This window comes from Merops nubicus, unplaced genomic scaffold (assembly GCF_000691845.1).
Source record: "Merops nubicus isolate BGI_N331 unplaced genomic scaffold, ASM69184v1 scaffold50912, whole genome shotgun sequence".
Taxonomy (NCBI): Eukaryota; Metazoa; Chordata; class Aves; order Coraciiformes; family Meropidae; genus Merops; species Merops nubicus.
The window spans coordinates 1-19995 of record NW_008593862.1 but is presented as its reverse complement, the minus strand read 5'-3'; the positions used below and the strand labels follow the sequence as shown (position 1 = coordinate 19995).

At 43.4% G+C, this 19995-nt stretch overlaps 1 protein-coding gene across 1 annotated transcript; it reads left to right on the top strand.

The window, feature by feature from the left end:
• Positions 1-287: 287 nt before the first annotated feature.
• Positions 288-19988, top strand: CDHR3 (cadherin-related family member 3; the record flags this gene model as incomplete). Its single annotated transcript, XM_008935550.1, has 11 exons — positions 288-382; positions 482-586; positions 4170-4318; positions 5669-5858; positions 7570-7738; positions 9232-9331; positions 9477-9575; positions 13336-13562; positions 15257-15428; positions 17106-17350; positions 19914-19988. Coding segments are annotated over 11 exons (1626 nt in total), but the record flags the coding sequence as incomplete, so codon positions are not given.
• Positions 19989-19995: the final 7 nt, after the last annotated feature.

Genomic DNA, 19995 nt, shown 5'->3' with positions numbered 1-19995 from the left:
GTGAAATTCTCACTGCAGACCTGGAGTTCACGGAGGTGGAGAACAGTGTGGGCTTTAAGGCAGTTCAGTGTTTGTGACTTTCTACTGGCTGGTAAGCAAAGCACCTATGACCAAGGGTGAGCTGCTTTGGCTCAGATGATCAGGGCTTGATCTGTATGTCAGCATGTTTCATTATGCAGAGCTTGAGGCAAATGCTGTTCTGTAACTTGTCCCATTCTACAAGGCGTGGAATGAATGGAAGGATGTTTAAAGATACAAAGACTAATTCCTTGATCTTTTCCTTTCAGTATTCACTGCTCCCTGAACGGGTGCCCTTCTCAGTCTTAAAAAATGGAGCCATTTTTTCCAGAAAAGTATTTGATTATGAGAAAGATCCACGTAGGTAAGAATGTATTTTATTCACATGGTCTGTTAGCTTACAGTAGAAATGTTTTCCTTCAGAGCCACAGAATTATTCTTGTTTTGTTTTCTTATTTAACAGTTACTTCCTAAACATAACAGTGACAGATCCAGGCGGACTCAACTTGACTAAAACAGTGAATATAAATATAATTAACATCAATGATGAAAGACCATACTTTACCACGTGAGTGAAAAACTTCCACTGTACTCCAAATGTAGATATTTTCCCAGCTTTATGGCTTTGGTACCAATAGGAGCGTGTAACATAAGGGCAAGTAAATATAACAACAAATTATTATTGAAAACGGTGTTTTAATTTTGTTATGATTCCTCTTCTTTTTTTTTTTTTTTTTGGCAATGTTTGTCCTCATCTCCTTCTTTTATTCTTATTTATATTCTTAATAGTTTGAAGTTTTCCAGGCTCTGCCTTCATGCTGAGAACAGCCAAACAAGCTTGTTGGACTTGTTAGCATTAAGAGAGGCTAAGGCTATGCAAAGACCTTTGGACAAGTTCAGACAGGGCGTTGAATTTTACCCAGTGCAAATACAATGATATAGAATTTACCCCTCACACAGATGTACGTTTCACCATAATGATGTTTATTCATGCAGAAATGTCTAGACACATAAAGGTCTTACTTTTGATCTGTCTTCTTCCCAGACACACTTGTAAACAATCCCCTAGTGATCTTTGAAACATTGCTTCTTACTGTGTCATAAGCAGGAAATTGTGTCCTAAGTGTCACAAATTGGAAATAGCTTTTGAAGACTAATGGAGTTCTAGCTGGAATCAGGAATGTTGTTGAAAATTTGGAAAAATGGGAAAGATTATATATGTGCCACCAGCAGGCTGTTTTGAAGTGGAAAGCATGATGTATGATTGTTTCTGAAGCAGGAACTTGAAAATTATTACAGTTGGTCTGATTCAGTTGTTGATTTGGTTTTGTCACTTGAATGAGACACTGATTGGATTCAAGACACTCTATGTCTTCTAATCCCAAGGCTCTACAAGGTGCCTGCTGAAAATATTTATGATAGCTGCTTTCCTGCCATCTATGCAAAGGTAAAGACAGTGTAGCACCTGGGACATTCCAAGAAGTTTCCAGCCACTTATTTGGAGCAATCTTCTGGGTGTTTTGTGGAGCCAAAGCAATGAACAACTTCCAGGCTGAGGCCAAGGATCTGGACCTTGCTGGGTAAAGGAGTGAAGAATCTGAAGAAACAGAAATATGAAATGTTAGAAATAGACATGGATTTTTTTGTTCATGTTGCTACTTATTTAAAACTTGAACCTCATGTTTGCAATAATCAATAAGGTTAACAGCTCGCTCCACATTACTGTACTGCTACAAGCAGGAGGAATCCTCTTCGTGGTGCCAACATTTGCATGCTGTGTTCTAGACTGATTATTTCCTCCAAATGTTGCCATTTCTGTTTATTTATCCTTATGTGTGGAAGGAGCTCTTTTAAATATTTCTCTACTTGTTTGAATTAGTGAAAGTATCAGTAACTTGAGCATCCATAACACCGCAAGTCTAAGACTCCATTCTCATATGGCACAGATAAAGCCTGATATTTGTTTAAATCTTCTCCCTTTTAGATTGACACTACAGACCAAAAAAAGGAGCTCAGTTTGTAAAGACATTTAGATTAAATTACACTTAATGATCTGTCCTTGGTATGCACATATGGCCTCTCCCCTGCTAAAATGTGAGCTGCATGCTGAGGCTACGCACTTTCTGACACTATAATAATTAGTGCTGGGATGGGAGCTGGGGAAACTTGAGGAGTTAGCAAACCTTCTTTATTTTCTCTGGATCAAAGCTGTCAAGACCAGATTTTCAAAGGGTCTTTTTAATTGTTCCCATAGTATATGCAAGCACATCTGGTTTTGGTGTTCACGACACTACATTGGCATTCAGCCTTTTGAAATTCTGCCTGTTAAAATCAGTGGAAAACTTGTGGAGTTAGGAAAACAAAGCAGAAGACAAGAAAACAAACACACGCTTCCTTAGTAATTACATTGCAGCATGTAAAAGGTCTGCTTGAACGATCCTGTAAAAAGCCATTGGCAAGTGGCAGACAGATGGACAAAAGGACACAGCCCCGACATAGCTGCACAGGAAGTGGCCCCCAGCTTCTCCCCAGCTGTACCAGTACTTGGTGCTAGGGAAAGTGCTCAGCTCTGCGCCGCTTCTTCCCAAGAGATACGGTGGGGACAGGACTATTGCCTGTGGAGGGTGCAGGAGGGCTAGGAGGGCTGTAAAGGTGGAGCTGTGGTGAGTTTGCTGTCCACAGGGAGGTCAGAGTTGTGGTCCCTGGGGTCATAGGGAGTTTCCTCCTTTGAGACAAAACCAGTTAGAGCTGTCCCTCCCATATTGGGGTGGCACGCTTGCTAGCAGCAACAGAGATCTGTTGCTATTTGTTTTGTTTCTGAGTGACTCTGGAGGCAACAGGAGAACAAGGAAGGAAGAGGCCCAATGCCAAGAGTGATATAGAAACATAATAAGTACACAGACTTCACAGCCTTCATTAATTCCTTGTTTACTTCTGGCTGTAAGTTAGGTGTTTTTACTGGGGATTTCTCTCCTGTACACTTTCCTCTCTTCATATGACCTGACAAAACAGTTGAAGTGCTGTGTCATCTTAACCATTTTTAGAATTGTGAGTGTAGACTGGAGGCATGAGATCTTCTGTTCTGTCTCTGCAGTTCTCTGCTCTAATTGCAAAGTGCCCCATGATGTTGGTTTTCAGAGGACAATGAAGGGCTCATGCTTTTCTATACTGGGAATTATAGACTAGTCAATCAGCTAAGTGTTGGCATAGAAAGTTTAAAATGTGCAAAAAGGATTCAGTCTTGAAACGTACTCCTAATGCTTTTCTGAACTTTTGAGCACCTTCAACTCCCTCTGATTTCTAGAAGCAGGAGACATCTGTGTGTATTTTAGTAGTATAAATCTGCCTCCCTATTTTTGTGTGCTTGCCCATGCCTGCTTTTGCATATGGCTCAAGTACCATGACTGCATACCCCAGTACCCATGTGAACACACAACTGCAACCATGATAAGCAATCCTGCACAACTGCCTGCTAGACTACATCCGAGCTATCAAACTCACTTAATTAATGGGAAATTTGGGAGCACTGGCATACCAAACAATAGCAGTAAAGAACCATTTTCCCTGTGTAAGATGGATCAGACAGATAGATGTTGCTGAGAGTTTGGATCCTGTCCATCTGTTGGGCACCCACAGGAGTGCTCCTCCCTGCCTTCACCTGCTGCAGGGGCAACTCAGCTGTTTAGTTATATGCCTATAAAAAGCCTCCAGCGTTCACTCCAAAGGATGATTAATTACATCCCTGCTTCTATTTTTGGTTTTCTTTTGCAAAATGAAGGAATTAAAGCAAGTGGTTTCACAAGCTAGTGGCTCTGTATGGAGATGCACTGCATCACTTAACAGCTCCTTCCATCTTCAGCTTCCATGATTCTGTGAAAGTAAATTTTTTTTTCTATGAAAAAGTTGCAGGGGAAGGATACTTATTTGTGTGGCTATGTCATGCTTTAGGACCACACACTGGTTCAGCTACTGCTACATATCCAGCTGGCAGAACCAGTGACAAGGGTATTTACCATGACATGCACATAGCCATCTCTGAGCCCAGCATGGTCATGGCTCTGCTGCTACAATTGGCTGCTCAGATAAGTCTGTAATCAGCTGCCTTTGCAAACACAGATGTGCACTTCACTGAATTTTGTTTTATCTTGCAGAAAACAAAGAATCTACAGGATTCCAGAGGAGCAAAGCCTGGGCACTGTTGTTGCCAATATAACAGCTAAAGATCCTGATGATGAAGACTTTCCCAGCAGACTTTTCTACAGCATCCAGTCTTCTAACAGATATTTCTCCATAAATCCATGTGTGACAAACAAAAATATGCCTTCTAACACCCCAAAAGAGAGAATGGCTACTTTGGAGAAAATGGTTTTGCCTTAGTTTTAAATTGACATAATTTATTCTGCAGCTACCCTAGAAATAACAAATACTTGGTACATTATTAAGGTCAAATTCTTTGGTCAGCTGACCAAGATTAAGTAAGATATCTTAAAGAAAGTAGCTCAAAGGTGATTTCTTGACAAAGATTGCCTTACAGCTAGAGGATGACAGTCCCTTGGGTGGAATTATTAGCTGCCTTCTTTTTAATCTCTGAGGACTGCAGTGACCCTTCTGGGGCTCTTGAAATGGCTGCACACAGTTAGACCTTAATGTCCTCTCTCCTGCCTGAAATCTGATCTAGCATTGAGGTGCACAGCAAATCTGCACCTCAGCTTCATTGTTCAATTGATGGCTCTCCTCAGGCAAGGCCATCCAAAAGAGTCCTCTCTCTCATGCTGGTCCTATCTCCTTGTGCTCTCTGGGGTACATACACCAGTGCCCTGAGGTTTTTGCTCCGTGGCTGGCATTCAGTGGCTGCTTTGCTCCTTGTCTGCTTTTGCTTTAGAACTGTTTATCAGAGCTGTAAGAAGTGCCACACAACACCATGCTGTGGGGGATCAGGATAATCCTTAAATACTTTGGACTCCTTATGTCCTTTGGCCATGTACTGCCAACCTCCACCTCAATTACACTCCAAAAGGCAGAGGATATCTACACTGTTCCTTTACCTCCTTTTACCTCCTTTGTGCTCTGGAAATAGCATTGTGCTGTGCCATAAAAACCTAAAGAAGGTTTGCTAGCAGAAGAAAAAAAGAATAATTAAGTGAATGGCTGACCAGAGCACTTGACACAGTCTGTCACAGCTAAGAGTGTGTCACAGCTAAGAGCAGCTCTGTTGATGTGTGAGTAGATTTAGAGGTGCTGAAGGATGCTTCAATGATAACAGTAGAAAGAGAAGTGGTCTTAATAGCTAGAGAGCAAGGACAGCACAGGCATTAGCAGCTCATTGTCCTTGGTGCTCTGCAAGTGCACTCAACTCTGACTTTCACTAGCTCTTTGAGGGCATAAGGGAAAACTATCTGCTTTCCAAGCCCTCTGCTGAGCTGTATCTTTGAACAATCGGTGTCTATCCATTAAAGTCTTACGCAGAACTTTCAGAGCCATTATGCGTCATTTAAGAAAACAGCTAAGGCAGCCATGACTTGCACAGAAGAGAAGAGGTTTTATTCTGCTACCTGTCTGCTGAGCTACCCTGTCCTTTTGCATGTGCACCACAAGTGTTTGTTACTTGCCCCCGTGGTGAACATCTCACATGTGGCTGCTTTCTGCCTAGCGACTGGCGTGCTGCAGGTGACGGGGAGAGCTGACCGAGACGCGCTTCCCCTGCGGCTCCACCCTAACGTCTCGCTGCTGCTGCGGGTGGAGGACAGTCCCAGCGGGGGGCACGCCAGCGAAACAGAAATCACAATCATTATTGAGGACATCAATGACAACCTACCAGAATGCCACCCTTCTACCTTCAGGTATTGAGGCTCTTCATTGCCTTAGTGCTGCCTGCTGCCTTTCTGCTCCAGACCAGTGTGCAGTCTAGGGCACATCAGTATAGGGTCTCCAGACCTACAGCTAGAGGTTCAAGTGCACATTTATCTTTAGCCTTTCGTTAGTCTTTAGTTGGTGTTCACTCTAAGTGTCTTAGGGCATGAAAGTCAAATTCCTGGCATGTTCAAACTGGGAATTTGGACTAAAAATATCAGGGTATGGTCAGATAATTTATTCACCTTTCTTTCACGTACCTAATCCCTTAGCATATCAGAATATATGTGTTATATGTTATGTGTGTTATATATCAGAATATATGTGTTAGAGAGTTACTTTCATGACCTATACAGATCCAGGCTCCTCCTTTCTTACTTTATGCTAAACTGGGGGGAATCACCCACCAGAGAAAGCTTGTCAGTCAGTTCTGGAGTTTTATTTTAAACTTCCTGATCTTCATTTCTCTGTCTTGTGACCTGCATGGTTTTTTGTCTAATGCAATCTGTAAGGTCTTCAGAGCCCAGATCACCTCTTTGTTATAGGTGTCCTCTCTGTATAGTGACTTAGTCATGGTCTTTGCTATGGCTATGAGTGCTCTGAGACCTCTGTGATGATCAGGTAGTTTGTGTCTGCAGGTGAAGATATAACATTAACTCTGTTTTACAGATTATGTCATAGAAAGATTGAAGTCAAAACTGTCCATCTGAAATGTTTGACATGCCTGAGCTCTGATCTTTCAGGGTACATTGCACTGCATAGTGCAGTTCTTCAGGTGCACTTAGGGTATTTTGATGGTCCTGCAGGTAAAAATCCAGCACCTCAGGCCACAAACATATGCAATGAGGAATTCCAAGTTAACGGGTATCTATTTAAATTGCTTGCTCACTATCTGATAGAAATGTCTTACATTTAAATCACATAATTTCATGTGAGGGCAGGAAGAGAATCCAGTTCTTCTGAGTGCTGCTGCTTAGTTACAACATCCATGACAATAGCATAACAGTCTTTTATCTAGTGAGCTTAAATTTTCATCTGAAAGAGACAAAAATCTTCAGGGAAAATTGTAATCAAATGAAAAACTAGTCTTACAGGGATGGTACTATGGGAACACAATTGGAGCTTATTGGTATTTCAGTTTGTTTTTCTTTCTTTCTTTTTTTTTTTTTTTGTATTTATCTCTCTCGATTAAAAAAAAAAAACAAAACAGCACCCTCTGCCCCCATTTCCATCATGTGCATCACAGGGACCCTCACCATCAACATCAGGGCCAGAACTGCTAGTTTCACAAAACAGCATAGTGGTCCAGCTATTAGGTAAGGAGAAAAAAACCTGTCTTCTCATCAGGAGAACATTATAACGTACTGAAGAAATGAGTGCTGTAAAGATGTTTTAAGATACTAATTATTAACTGAACTAATTGTGAACATTTAGATCTCATGGCAGCTTCTGAAGTTTAGCTGAGTTTGAGGTTTATGGTTTGGATTTGGCTAAATATTTATGTCCTGCCCATTGTACAGGGCAGCTGTCCACCACAGCATATGAATTAGATTCTGGGTTGGTTCATCAGCTGTTGCCTGTTTAGATCTAGGATCTGACTTGGAAAATAAATAGAAATAAATGTTGTGGCATGTAATATATGAAGCATTCAAGAGAAGAAATATAAATTTCTCTGAGAGGAAATATGTTTGTCTTAAACAGGAAAGAGGTGAATGAAGATACAACTGCTGGGACATTTCTTCTTGATCTTAGAAATTACTGTAGAGATACTGATGTTGATCCATCACACAACCAATTTAATTTCACTGGATTATCTGGTTTTGGAAGCAATAACTTCGCTTTGGGGTCCACTGTGTCTGGAAGACTTGTGGTTAGTTTTTCGTGGCTTTATGTTAGATTGTCCAATATCAGAATTCGACTTGTGGAATTTTATAAGTTCTTTGAATTCACTGCCTGTATAAGAAAAAATTAATTACTGTAATCCATGTCACAGTGAGTGTTATGTGGACAATGACAGCTTTGACTGGATGTGAACTACACACCCTTTGACAGGATGCTTTCTATGGATTTCACAGAATTGGTGAACAGAGAACATTCACCAGAGAACTGTTTTCTCTGGTTTTAAATAAATGTGCTAGGTATGATTGAAAAAAAAATTTCCTTTTTTTAGGGAGTGTGAAGCACTAACTTTGATATGGATAAACAGAGAAATCTGATGCCATTTCATACCCATTTATTCATGACAGACTGGAAGATCCTTGTTATTTAGCATAAGTATTTGAAATACATGAGAAATCACACAGTAACTACTTCCCAGCTTCATTGGTCAGAATTGTAGAACCACTTTGAGTGAGAAATTTTGACAAAAGTGTGGTGGTATTTGCACTTGTGTGATTTGATGTCAAAATATGGGCTTCTTATGGTGAGAGTTGCAGGCATATTTGCATTGGCCAGAATCCCCACAAACTGCTGGACACGTACAACAGTGGTTGTCTCATTGCTTTAAAAGAAACCATGGACAATTACAGAAAAAGAGAAACGTAACAAAAAGTAGGCATTCTGTCTAAAAGACAAGAGTGCTACAGGAGCAGTAAACCGATTTTGTATGGCTTGCTTTAATTTTTGATCTGAGGTATACATGTCAACGAGCACTGCCCTTAGTTGCTTCATCTACCAACACAAAAAGCATTTTCATTGCTGCACAGGATATGACTGTTATCAGCCCTTTGATCACCATGTGTGTATAGTGTAACAGGCTAGCTGAAGTGTCCTGTTCCTCCAGGAGTTTCCCTGTAGATGATGAACAGTGGATGCCTGTGCTTTAGTCCTGCTGTCCCAAAGTTTATGAGGCTCCTACAGAAAGACAAAGAGTTCAGGAGATTAGGATTTAAATCTGTGTAAGCCACCATTTAGTAACAGTTTGGTTCCTGGATAAGCACTTGTGGCCGAACCTGATACCTTTAATACACGTCTGCAGGTGTAAGCTCAAGGAGTAACTAATACTATTTAGCAACAGCAGATTCTTGCTGAGCCAACAAAGAGCAGAGTAAATAGCCAGCTCATTACATGAGCTTTGAATTAACTAGGTAAAATTGTGATCCAAATGATGAAACTTCCTGCACTTAAGGGGAAGAAATTTTGTTGGCAGAAGGAAAGAGTTTTGAATTTTCAAGAGACACCAGAGTGTGAATATGTAGAAAAAGCCTGGAATTCAATCCTGTAATTGATTAATAGCCTGTATCACTCCTACGGAGCAATTCTATATATCCAAGGGGGCACCACTGAAAAAAAGTAATTGCCTTCATATATATTGTGACTTTATGTAAGGAAGTATAAATACAATTGTGTTTGTTTTTAATTTAGATGACTGAAAGTATTGATTTAGAAAACCCAGCTAATCTTGGAGTTGAAGTTTATTCTTTGGCTGTCAGGGTGCAAGATATTGCCCGTCCTGACTACTCAAGCAAGTATCCCTTTTACACTTCTTTTGATATTTTCCTGTGCTGTAACAGCATGGAGAGAGGAATACCATATGTATTTTGAATATATGCATGAGAAAATTTCACAGCCATACTTAACGATGATTTAATCTTCTGTTATAATTCCAGATATCATCTACATTTATATCAGGATAAAGCCAGTGAATGAATTTTTTCCAGTCTTCAGTAATTTATCATATGAATTTAATGTTCCAGAAATTATTAAAGGTACAGTAAATAGGACCTACATAACATAAATAATGTTGTCAGGTTGATAAGTACCTTTTTGTGCTAAATGGATTTTCAAATATTTGAATTAAGAGAATGTCTCAAAGTTCCAGTTCAACCAGAGTCTCACCATACAACCACCTACTACCCTTAAATAGACAAAACTGGCAACAATTCCAATTGTACAAATGGAAGCTGAGACATAGACAAATTCAGCAATTGCACAAGAAATCTGTGACAAAGCCAAGAAATGAACTCAGATGTCTTGATTTAGACTGTCTTTCTGCTCTTGCTAAATTAGCCTTTTGGAGGGACTGTGATGGTCCAAAGAAACCACTATAGACTGACACAGACAAGTTAAGACTCCCTTGGCCCATGGTGTAGGATGGCCACCCCACTGCCCCCTTAAGCCCAGCTCACCTTGGGTGCAGCAGGTGTCCTGCAGATGGGGTGCAATGGGAAGCAATGGGAATGCTTGGATGGGGGGGGGGGGGGGGGGAGGAGAGAGGAGCTGTGCACAGCCAGAGTGCAGTCAGAGCAGCTCCTTGTGGTTGGAACCAGGGTCCTTCCCACTCCTGCAGCAGCCCAGGACCAGCAGCTCTGAATATGATCTTAAAACTGAATTTGTTGAAACTGTTCACATGCTTGACTCCCGTCTCAGCACTCTTCCAGTCCTCTGGTGAGCTCTGCACCTCGTGAGTTTGCAGAGCAGTGCCGTGGCATCTTGCCTCTGTGGTAATTCCTGTGTGCCATGTGTGAGCACCAGCCAGCTCTGTGCTGTGCTGCTTGGTGTCCAGAGGAGTTGGCACAGGAATGGCATCTTCCCTAGCTTCAGCCTCTCCCTTCTATGACCTGATGTACCAAACACAGGCCTTCTGCCCCATGACCTCACTTACTGGCTTTATTCTCTTGGCTGAGAAAAAATTGAGAGGTACGTTAGATATATGCTGGAAAAATCTTGACCCTCATTCTGGACCTCCTAGGATTGCAGAAAAATTGATGGTGTAATGGACCACTAGGGTCTCAAGTCCAACTTATGTTAAAAGTGAGGCTAGTTTCAAAGCTAAGTCAGGTTGCTCAGCACCTCATCCAGTTATGTTTTGAAAATCTCCAAGGATAGAGAATCCACAGCTTCTCTGAGTCTCTGTTTCTGCAAAGCAACCTTGATTACAGATAATTTTATCTTGTTCCCAGCTGGAATTTTCTATGTTGTAGCTTGTGTCTGTTCTCTATTGTCCTTTCAACATCCCCTCCTAAGAAGATTGTATCCTGGTCTCCTGTATTATTGCCCTTTAGGTAGTGGAGCACAGCAACTAGACCCCTTTGCATTCTCTTCTCCAGGCTGAATAAACCCAGCCCCACCAGCCCCTCCTCCTTCATCCTCTGCTCAATCCTCCCTAACCTTTCTCCACTTTTTTAGCATCTTTCTTATCCGTGGGCCCCCAAACTCATCACAGGTAGCTTTACGAGTGCTGAGCAGAGTGGATAAGCCACTTCGTGCCATGGGCTGGTGACACACTTCTTAATGCAGTCCAGTATGTGGTCTCCACTCTCCCAAGGGTGCCCTGGTGGCTTATCTTAACTTCTCTATCAGGGCTGGGGTCCATTCTTGCAGAGCTGCTACCTGCTCAGCCAATCTCAGCCTGCACAGATGGGCTTATTCTGGCCCAGGTGCAGGACTTTGCATTTGTCTGTGCTGAGCTTCATGAGTTCTGCTGGTGCACAGCTCCAGCCTGCCAGGCCCCTCTGAATGGCAGCCCTGTCCTCCAGCACATCCAACACTGCCTCAGGCTTCTGTTACTCATAAAACTGCCCCAATGGCCACACCACCAAAGAGTATGTCCAACTGCATCACTGCATCTGAGTGGGACGTGGTGAAGCTGTCCACAAACCTCCAGGATATTTAGCAGCCAGATAATCTAGTGTCTGCTTGAATTAATCAAATTATTATGGCTGGAGTAGGCTTACAGCACAGGCAAAGGCAGCTGCGGCTATGGTCAGCAGACCTGTGCACTCTGTAGTGCTTCTGTGTCCATTTGCCTAAGCCAAGGGGTGGTGGGGAGGAAGAGGCATGTTGCAAACAGCCCAACCATCCTGCTCACAACCTCCTCTCCCTTGCCATGGACAAAGGAGCAAGCCCAGATTTTCATCCTTTTCCCTCAGCTTTCTGTTTCCTTCCTTCTTTGATCAGGAGGATCCTGCCAACGTCCACAGGTCTACACAAAACCCTCCTTCCTGCTCTTTGGAGAAGCTGTCACCAGCTACTCCTGAGTATGGCAAAGCTGCAGCTGGTGGGGGGACGCACGGCCTGGGAGGGAGCTGGAGAGACTGGAGAGGTGGGGCCGGGGGGGATGGCTCCTAGTGGGGGAAGCCTGGCAGGGAAACCTCGGCAGCCCTGGCTCCTGCAGGAGCCAAGCTCCCAGGAAAGCAAGGAATGCTAAGGAGGGATGAGGGGGCACAGGACGGCCACTCAGCAGTCAGGGGACCCTGACCTGCAGGTGTGCATATCAGCATCTTGCATTGTTCAGCAGCTGGTTGTTCTTGCCCAGCTTTAATTTCGATGGTGCAGAGACGGAGCTTGGTTTTCTACGCTCTTTCCCAGTGGGCACAATATGGTGAATTCTGTAGCATTTCCTATTCTGTGTGTGTCTCCTCATACCACTGACATAAATCTTAGCAATGTAACACTTGAAACACATCTGTGACATGGATATGTCTGTAAAGCCATCTGTGTCAGACACAGAGCTTTGCCAGACACTGAGACTATCAAAAGAAAGAATATGTTTTTTTCTGACTCAGACTGCCTCTTGGTTTGGGCTGAGTTGACACTAGTGGGGTGCTTGCTGTTGCTGTACCAAAGAGGAGCCAGCAGTTTGCACTAGGGCTGGAGTTCACAGGCTCAGGAAAGAAAAATAATGACAGCCCTTCATTTACAACCTCCTTCTGTCTTGCTCTGTGCGTGGGGACTGTTCATCCTGTATATCCTCAGGTCACGTGGATCTACTCAGTCTCTTCAGAGATCGGCAAGCGCAGTCCCGTCCTCGTTCTCACCGTTTGCAGCACTGCCATTTGAGGTTTGCTGCAGAAATGCTCAGCACAAGGGCAATTCAAATGGCTTTTCGGCCACCGCGGAAGGAACCGCAGCAATGGCTTTCCAAGGCAAAGAGCCTTGTTCCCCCGGCCATGCCCGTGCTCGGGCTGCCACGAGGCAGGACTTCCTGCAGGTCGGTGCAGGGATCCGGGTGGCCCTCACTGCCAGAGCGTTTCTGTTGTGGTTCTCTACAGATTCCTCCCATTTTGGTATTTATTGCTACCAGGCAAGCCCATACATGGAGAAGCCATAGCACAGCGTGGTGAATTAGTGTCGTTACCGACACCCGATCCCCGGGATCTCTGCCACCCAACCTCTGCCGTTGGGTACCATCAGCAGACACAGGCTTCAATGTGAAGGATGCTGCAAATGGCGTTTATTGCGCAGCTGCAATTGCTTATATAGCACAAGCCACGCCCACAAGGCCCCTCGTGGGCAGTCTGAGCTTTCCGTTACATCGCGAGATCTTCCGCACGCCGATCCCTGCCTATGGCGGGCTCTGCTCACCGCAACAAATTAGTATTTCTCACACCTTTGCTTTACTTTTTTTCAGGTGAAAAACTCCAGAATTAATCTTTAGTTCAGCTTTGTCAGGTTTTGGTTGAAACAAGTACTCTGTACCTCCTTTTCCTTAAAATGTTAATGAAATATGGATTTTCTGTTTCTCAGTTGGATCCAGCATTGGAACAGTAAATGCCAAAGACAAGGACTGGCCACCCAGTGTCATCACTTATTCCATTATAGCTGGAGGAGGCACCAGGGAATACACAAATATCTTCTGGATCAGTCCAACCAAAGGAGTTGTCAAGATTTTAGGTAGATTAGACTATGAAACAACTCAGAAACACATTTTCACAGTACAGGCCTCAGACCAAGAGAAGGCTGCAACAGCATCTGTGAGTAAATCCACTCTACTTCCCCCCCTTTATCCACATTTTTCTCTCTTCTTCCTGACAAGAATGGTGCAACATTGTGCAAAGCACTTTGGTCTGTAAAAGGCAAGTTCACCCCTGCACAGAGTTGGATGAAAGAGGTGGTGTTCACTCAGTTTATTTCATACAAAAAACATCAAAGTAATATATTTATCTTTCAACTGTGGGTTTTGTTTATCAGGTTTTTTTTTATTTATTTATTTTACCTGGGCAGTAAAATTGTCTTCTGTGCCCTAGAAAACTTAGGATATTCTTTATGGATACGTATGTACTGGAAAATAGAAAAAGAACAGGGTCTTGAAGCCAGATAGCAGAACCCAATTGTAGCCATGCTTAGTGCCAAGTCATTTTAGGACCCTCTGTAGTACCCCTTGACCCTCAAACTTATATTTGATTTAGTATGTCGTGTTTTTTTCTACTACAAAGTGCCCAAAGTAATGCAAGAATTGTATTGCAACCCATCAGAGTTGTGTTTCCATGGGGTGGGACAGAGAGGCTGTACTATATACCTTGGGGATAGGATGAGGGCTTGGGCAACCTCTTGGGATGGTATCAGAGTGCCCAGGACATTACAGATGTGTCCATGTGGCCTACTGGAAATGAACCCTTACAAGTGCCTTCCCCTGTTTTGTCCCTGATGGTGCTATCTGGCAGAAGCCAAGAGCATGCTGGGGACCCTGAGAACATTACACAGCAGGGTTGTGCTCAAGTTTGCTGACCTGACTTATTTTATTCGGAAGAAAAAAATGTAGGTAGCATATCCACAAAGGTATTTTATAGTCACTTCTTTCAAAGAATCCTGGTGTCCTTCATGTACAGACTCCTTTTTACTCCTTTTCACATCTCCTCCCTTATGACTGCCTTACATTTTACTTCTGCACATCTGTTGGAGGGGGATACAAGTACTAGGCCTGCTTTCTATGCCAGCCAGGCACCACCCACAGAGATGCTAGGTGCGAAGTACTTAATCTCTTTACCACCTATAATATTTCAAGGTAATGATTAAAGAACATTCAGCATCAGGAAGTTTTAACATTGACAAGTTTATCTGTTTCCTGTTAAAGACCACCAGATGTTAGAGGAAAGAGCTTTGAGAAAGGCAACCTTTTTCTCTCAGCCAGCTAATCCCAGCTGACATTAAACACAACTGGTGCTGCCCGGAGTGTTCCCGGCCACACAGAAGGCCATTACCAGTGCTTCTCTCTCGCTGGAAACAGTCTAAAAGGAATCTTCCTTCTTTTCATGACTCATGCTCTGAATTATTATTGAATATGCTAAGAAGCCTAACGAATGACTGTGAAGCAATTTGAGAGGTTTGAAAGGAAGTTTAATAAATACATGGTACTACTATCATTCCTCACTCTAGCTATGACACAATTTAGGTGATTCAAATAGTCAGACACATCAGCTTGAAAACCTCACAGTTTTAGAAGATGGTTCAGGTTAAGGAACATGCTCGCAGAAGAGTTCTGATCATTAGAATTGAAGGTCAAATGATCACAGATGTTTTCTGGTAGGAACTAGATTGGAAGGGAAGTTCATTGCTCTTCAACTGCTGTTGATCAAAAGAGGAAAATGAGCAAAGCCAAGCAGTTAATAAAATTCTGGCTCAACACAATGGAAAGAGCTTCACGCTTGCTATTGCTCTTTTCTTTCAGGTAACTGTCAATGTATTGGAAGTCAATGATGAAGAACCTGTTTGTGCACCCAATTTCTATTCATTTCAAATCCCAGTCAGCTTAGCTGTAGGGACCAATATTAATGGCTTCAGGATTGAATGTCAGGATCGTGATTCTGATCCCAGGTCTTTCCGTTACTTCATTAATGAAGGTACTGTGCCATGGTGAGTAAGCTGGGAACAGTGCAAAAATTAGTGAATGCTGATGGTTTGCTTTGATTTGTAAACACAAATCTAGCACAGTTTACATGCTACTTCTCACGGCGAGCTAGTTGTGATCCACAAGTTCTGCACATCATTACTTTGCTGCTTACCAAAGAGATGTCTCTGCACAAGTTGGCTACTGGTGCTACCACCTAAAAACCATTCCCTCGCAAGACTGGATTGCTGACCACATTAATTAATTAACAATTAATTACACAGTTGACAAGGACTTCAGAAGAATGAGCTGGAATGATATGTAGGGTCAAATTTCCCTTCCAATTACCACTAAGTAAATACTGAGAAACACTGGTGGGTTTTGTTACTCTGCATACCTCATCTTTAGATGCTGGTACACAGTTCAAAACAACCGAGCAACCTGCATGTCCTAGGCCCATGCTGTGTGCATTGAATCTTCATTTTAAGAATGAGTGTTTGAACCTAGTAGTCAGCTGCATCTGCTTGGAACTGCAATGGGATGGGATGACACTTGGATTCACAAAAAAGGGAACACACTCTCCTGGGGCAACTCTTTTTATATTGCTGCTGAGATGACTACTGAGAAGGAGGGAGCCTGCTGCCCAAGTGCCAGCTGAGTGTAAAAAGAGAGAACCCCTGTCCTATTGCAGCCCCTTAATGGCACAGAGGAGCTCTGCAGCAGTGGTATTTACACACGAACCCTCACAAAGGAAATGTTTGTATTAGCAACTCAGAGTTTGACTGCAGGTCCAGTTTTGGCTGTATAGATGTGAGCTTTGCCATGCAATTGCCCTCTGAGACACAGAGCACCCCATGGCCCATTTGTGTTGTACAATAGTCATGGCCTTCAAGGTCACTTCAACTCTGTAGCTCTGTGGGGCAACAAGAACAAACCCAAAGCACATCTGGGGCCTTTTCATGGCTCTGATCTCTTGTTTGTGTGGTCTGTCCTGGAGCCTGGGAGCTGGGAGCCATCTGGGCTGGCCTACCTGCAGCCCAGACTGCTAGCAGACCTCCAGCTATATGGACAGAAAATGAGGGCTGGGAAGCCAGCATCAGTGAACTCCCCTCTCTGTCCCCACAGTGAAGACAAAGCCCTGGAGACAATGGCTGTGAGTCATTAGCTCTCTTCTGGGCGACCTGTTCAAAAGCCTCTGGCTTTGAGGGAGAAGGAATAGAGAGAAGCTGGAGGGCCTCTGAAGACACTGGTGGTGTCCATGTGGTCTAGGGGCCACCCCAGGGCCACCCCAATAGTGAAACTAGCCCTGCAACAGTGTAGGGTCCTCACCTACAGGTGAAAGGGTAGGTGCTGCTGCCTCTGGGTGCTCTCCATGCTCTAAGGACAGGTCATTCAAGTGACCTCTTGTGTGCCCTGGTGCTCTGAAGTATTTCCACAGCCTCCTCTCAGCTATGTCCCCACAGAAGGTCTTGTTCTATATTTTAATGCTTTTAGGGCACTATAATTTTCAGTTGTTTTATATGGTATCAGGAAGATGAAGGAACCATCCTTGTCGACGATACTTCACTGCATAATAGGTGCATAGTGATCCATAACACGTTGTCAACAGAAACGAATTTTTGTGCTTGTTCCGTGCATTTACTTGAATGTGTAAAGTAAATTTTCTGGCATTTTGATGTTTTTGCTTTAGGCAACACGAACAACCATTTCACCTTCTCACCAAGTGCTGGCTCCAACACATCTCGGCTGATTCTTGCATCCAGGTTTGATTATGAGAGTGGACTTGATACAAACTGGGTTTACAGGCTGCGCGTCCATATAACAGATGACAATTTACTACCTGCCAGGGACAAAACTACACGCCTAATTAAAACTGGAACGGTGACTTTAAGCATCAGAGTTATCCCAAACCCAACCACTATCATTACCACAACTGTAAGTTCACTGAAATTTCTGTCCAGTTTTGCTTTTCTTTTATGGACTAATCTCATAGGAGTGAAGAGGGTAGATGTATTCAAAAGGAAAGCAAAGTCCTACATTGGGTCCAGTCCCAGAAAGTGCTGAGCCCCATGCTCTTATATTGAAGCCAACGGTGGTTGATATGCTTCATGTCATGAAGGACAGGCACAGAGTCATAACGTAAGTTTTTTTATTTATTTTCTAAAACAAAAATGGCAAGTAGCCAAAAGACTGGGCACACTGCCATTACCATGCAACTACAAAGTTAAAGATTTTGGTAGCTTTATTAATAAGGAAAGAGCAGGAGTTAACCTTTGCCTGGAACCTTAAAATTACCTCATGCATTTTGCCATACCTCTTTTTTATTTTATTCATAGCTATTCACTCCTCCAGCTGCCTTGCACTTCTATGTGCTTCTTTTGCAGGGGGACACATTAATCTGTGGCTACCAAAGTTGAAATAGGCAACAAAATCAACAAGAAATCCTTGTCACTTGGAAGGGACTTTTTTTCCATCCCTGAGGTCACTGTCATGTAAAACTTTGAGCTGCCTGTCAGGAACTGAAGCAGTTGTGCCCAGCCCCAGTGTCACTGAGGTTTCAGCAGGTTTTAGATAGCAAATCCAGAGGGGTGGGATGGGTCTTTCCTGAGCTACCTGTCCACATGCCTGCAGGGAAACCTGCACAGCTTTCAGCAGCCAGGGTGGGACCTGGCCTTGCACAGCCTGTGGAGCTGTGGACCTGTGTCCCAGCAATACAGCTTACTCCTCCACAGTCATCCCAGACACGCTCTAGCTCACCAGTTTCATTTTGGAGCTGACTTCCATCAGGTTGGTTCAGGACACGAGGAGGGCTTGCTTTTGTCTTGCCTGGAGAAGCAGCACACTCTGAGGATAAAGACCACTCTCTCCCTATCCTTGTGCTGGTCACCACCTTCATTCCTTGTTGCACCGTCTCTCCATCACCAGAGTCCATGCATTTTCTGTCTGCCTGAAGATGGCATTAGCCTTTTTTTTCTTGCATGCAGGAATGAAAATACGAGTATGCTGGTGAAGGGCTAAAAGAGCTGTTCACTGTAAAATAGTCTGGATCTGCTAGGGTCTGCTGGTAACTGAGCCAGAACCAGAGGATCCTGCCAACAGCTCATGCAAGTCTGGATGCTTTGCTATGAAAATGCTTAAATCCAAACTTGCAGACTGATGAATAACCGTGTTATTAGTAATACTCCATTGGGAAGGAATAAGTATATTTCTCACAGCTGCCTTCTCCCCCTGCTTAATGTGGAAATGAAAAGTTAAGCTAAATAATAAAGCTTGTTCTGTATTTCTTTCCAGTGCTTTACCACAAATACAAACAGTCTAGACCATATACCGCAGCATTAAATCTGCCTCTCCAGAGACATCAGCCTTCCACTGCCAGTCTCTTTTCCAGAAGAGCACTTCCATTGCAGCAAATTCTTCCATCACGACTCCTTACATCACTTCAGTGCAGCAACTTGATGAATCAGATGCTGGAAGGCTAGTAGTGTAGAAAAGAAGCCCTGTTGCAGAGTCACTTGTGACTTCAATCCCAGTGAGGATGGAGTGGTGGTGATCTTCAGATTATATGAGAGCTTCTCTATGGATTGGATGTACTTCTTTTTTTTTTCTCCAAGGCTAAATAGATTATTTTAAAGTTATCCTTAAACAGAAAAGAAGTAGATCTCTACTAAATTTCATATGCAATGTGATAATGAAAACTAAACAAAAACTTCAGTAGACAATCAAAACTAATAGTACCACACTAGGTAATGACCCAGGTAGAGCAAATGAGTAATTTCTGATCTCTGTGAGGACAGTTTTATGATGGGACCTTAATGAACAAGTTGCTAGCACCAAGTGACATGCCAGCTCAGAGACATGTCTCCTGGCACTTGGGGAAGATGTGGGAGATGGCAACTGCTCAGGAAGTGTGGTTTTCCCTTCTGGAGCCAGGGAGAAAAAAAGGAGTTCAATTTCTTTTTATATGATAACCCAATTCCTCAGGGTTCAGCTCCTCTTATGAAGTGGGCTGAAAGATCAGTGCAGTGAAAATGACCTACTTCTAGTTTTGCCTTAGGTAACAAGAAACCGTTATCTTGGTAATGGCAGTATTCCCTGAACTTGCTCACCCTCCAACAGAACACTTGCAGCATCTCAAGCAACCTGAGGCTTTTAAACCCCACCATGGTTTGCTTGCTTTAATATAAGACATTGAAACGTTATCTGGAACCTCCTTTTTGCGTTGTGGGTGGGCTCCATTTCAGCTGCCTTTGGTTGCCCCAGGCGCTTGGTGGTCCATCTCAGTCACCTGAGCTGTCTTGGCAGTCAGCAGGCAGGTGGGTGGGATGAACTGCTGTCTTCAGCAGACACTATCTCCCTCTGCCCATCATCTGCAGAGCCCCGGGGCAAGCTTGGGCCAGGTGCTTCAGTGCAGAAGTTCAACCAGATGAAAGGTGCCGTTGGTGTCAGCAACCTTACAAGTATGCAGCCTTGAGGAACTTTTCCTATCTTGTTTTAAAAGCCTGGCTTCACCGTCGTGACAAAAAGGGAGAACACCTACTCCGAATCAGCGTGGTACGTGCCGTTCGTCACCACCGCCGGCA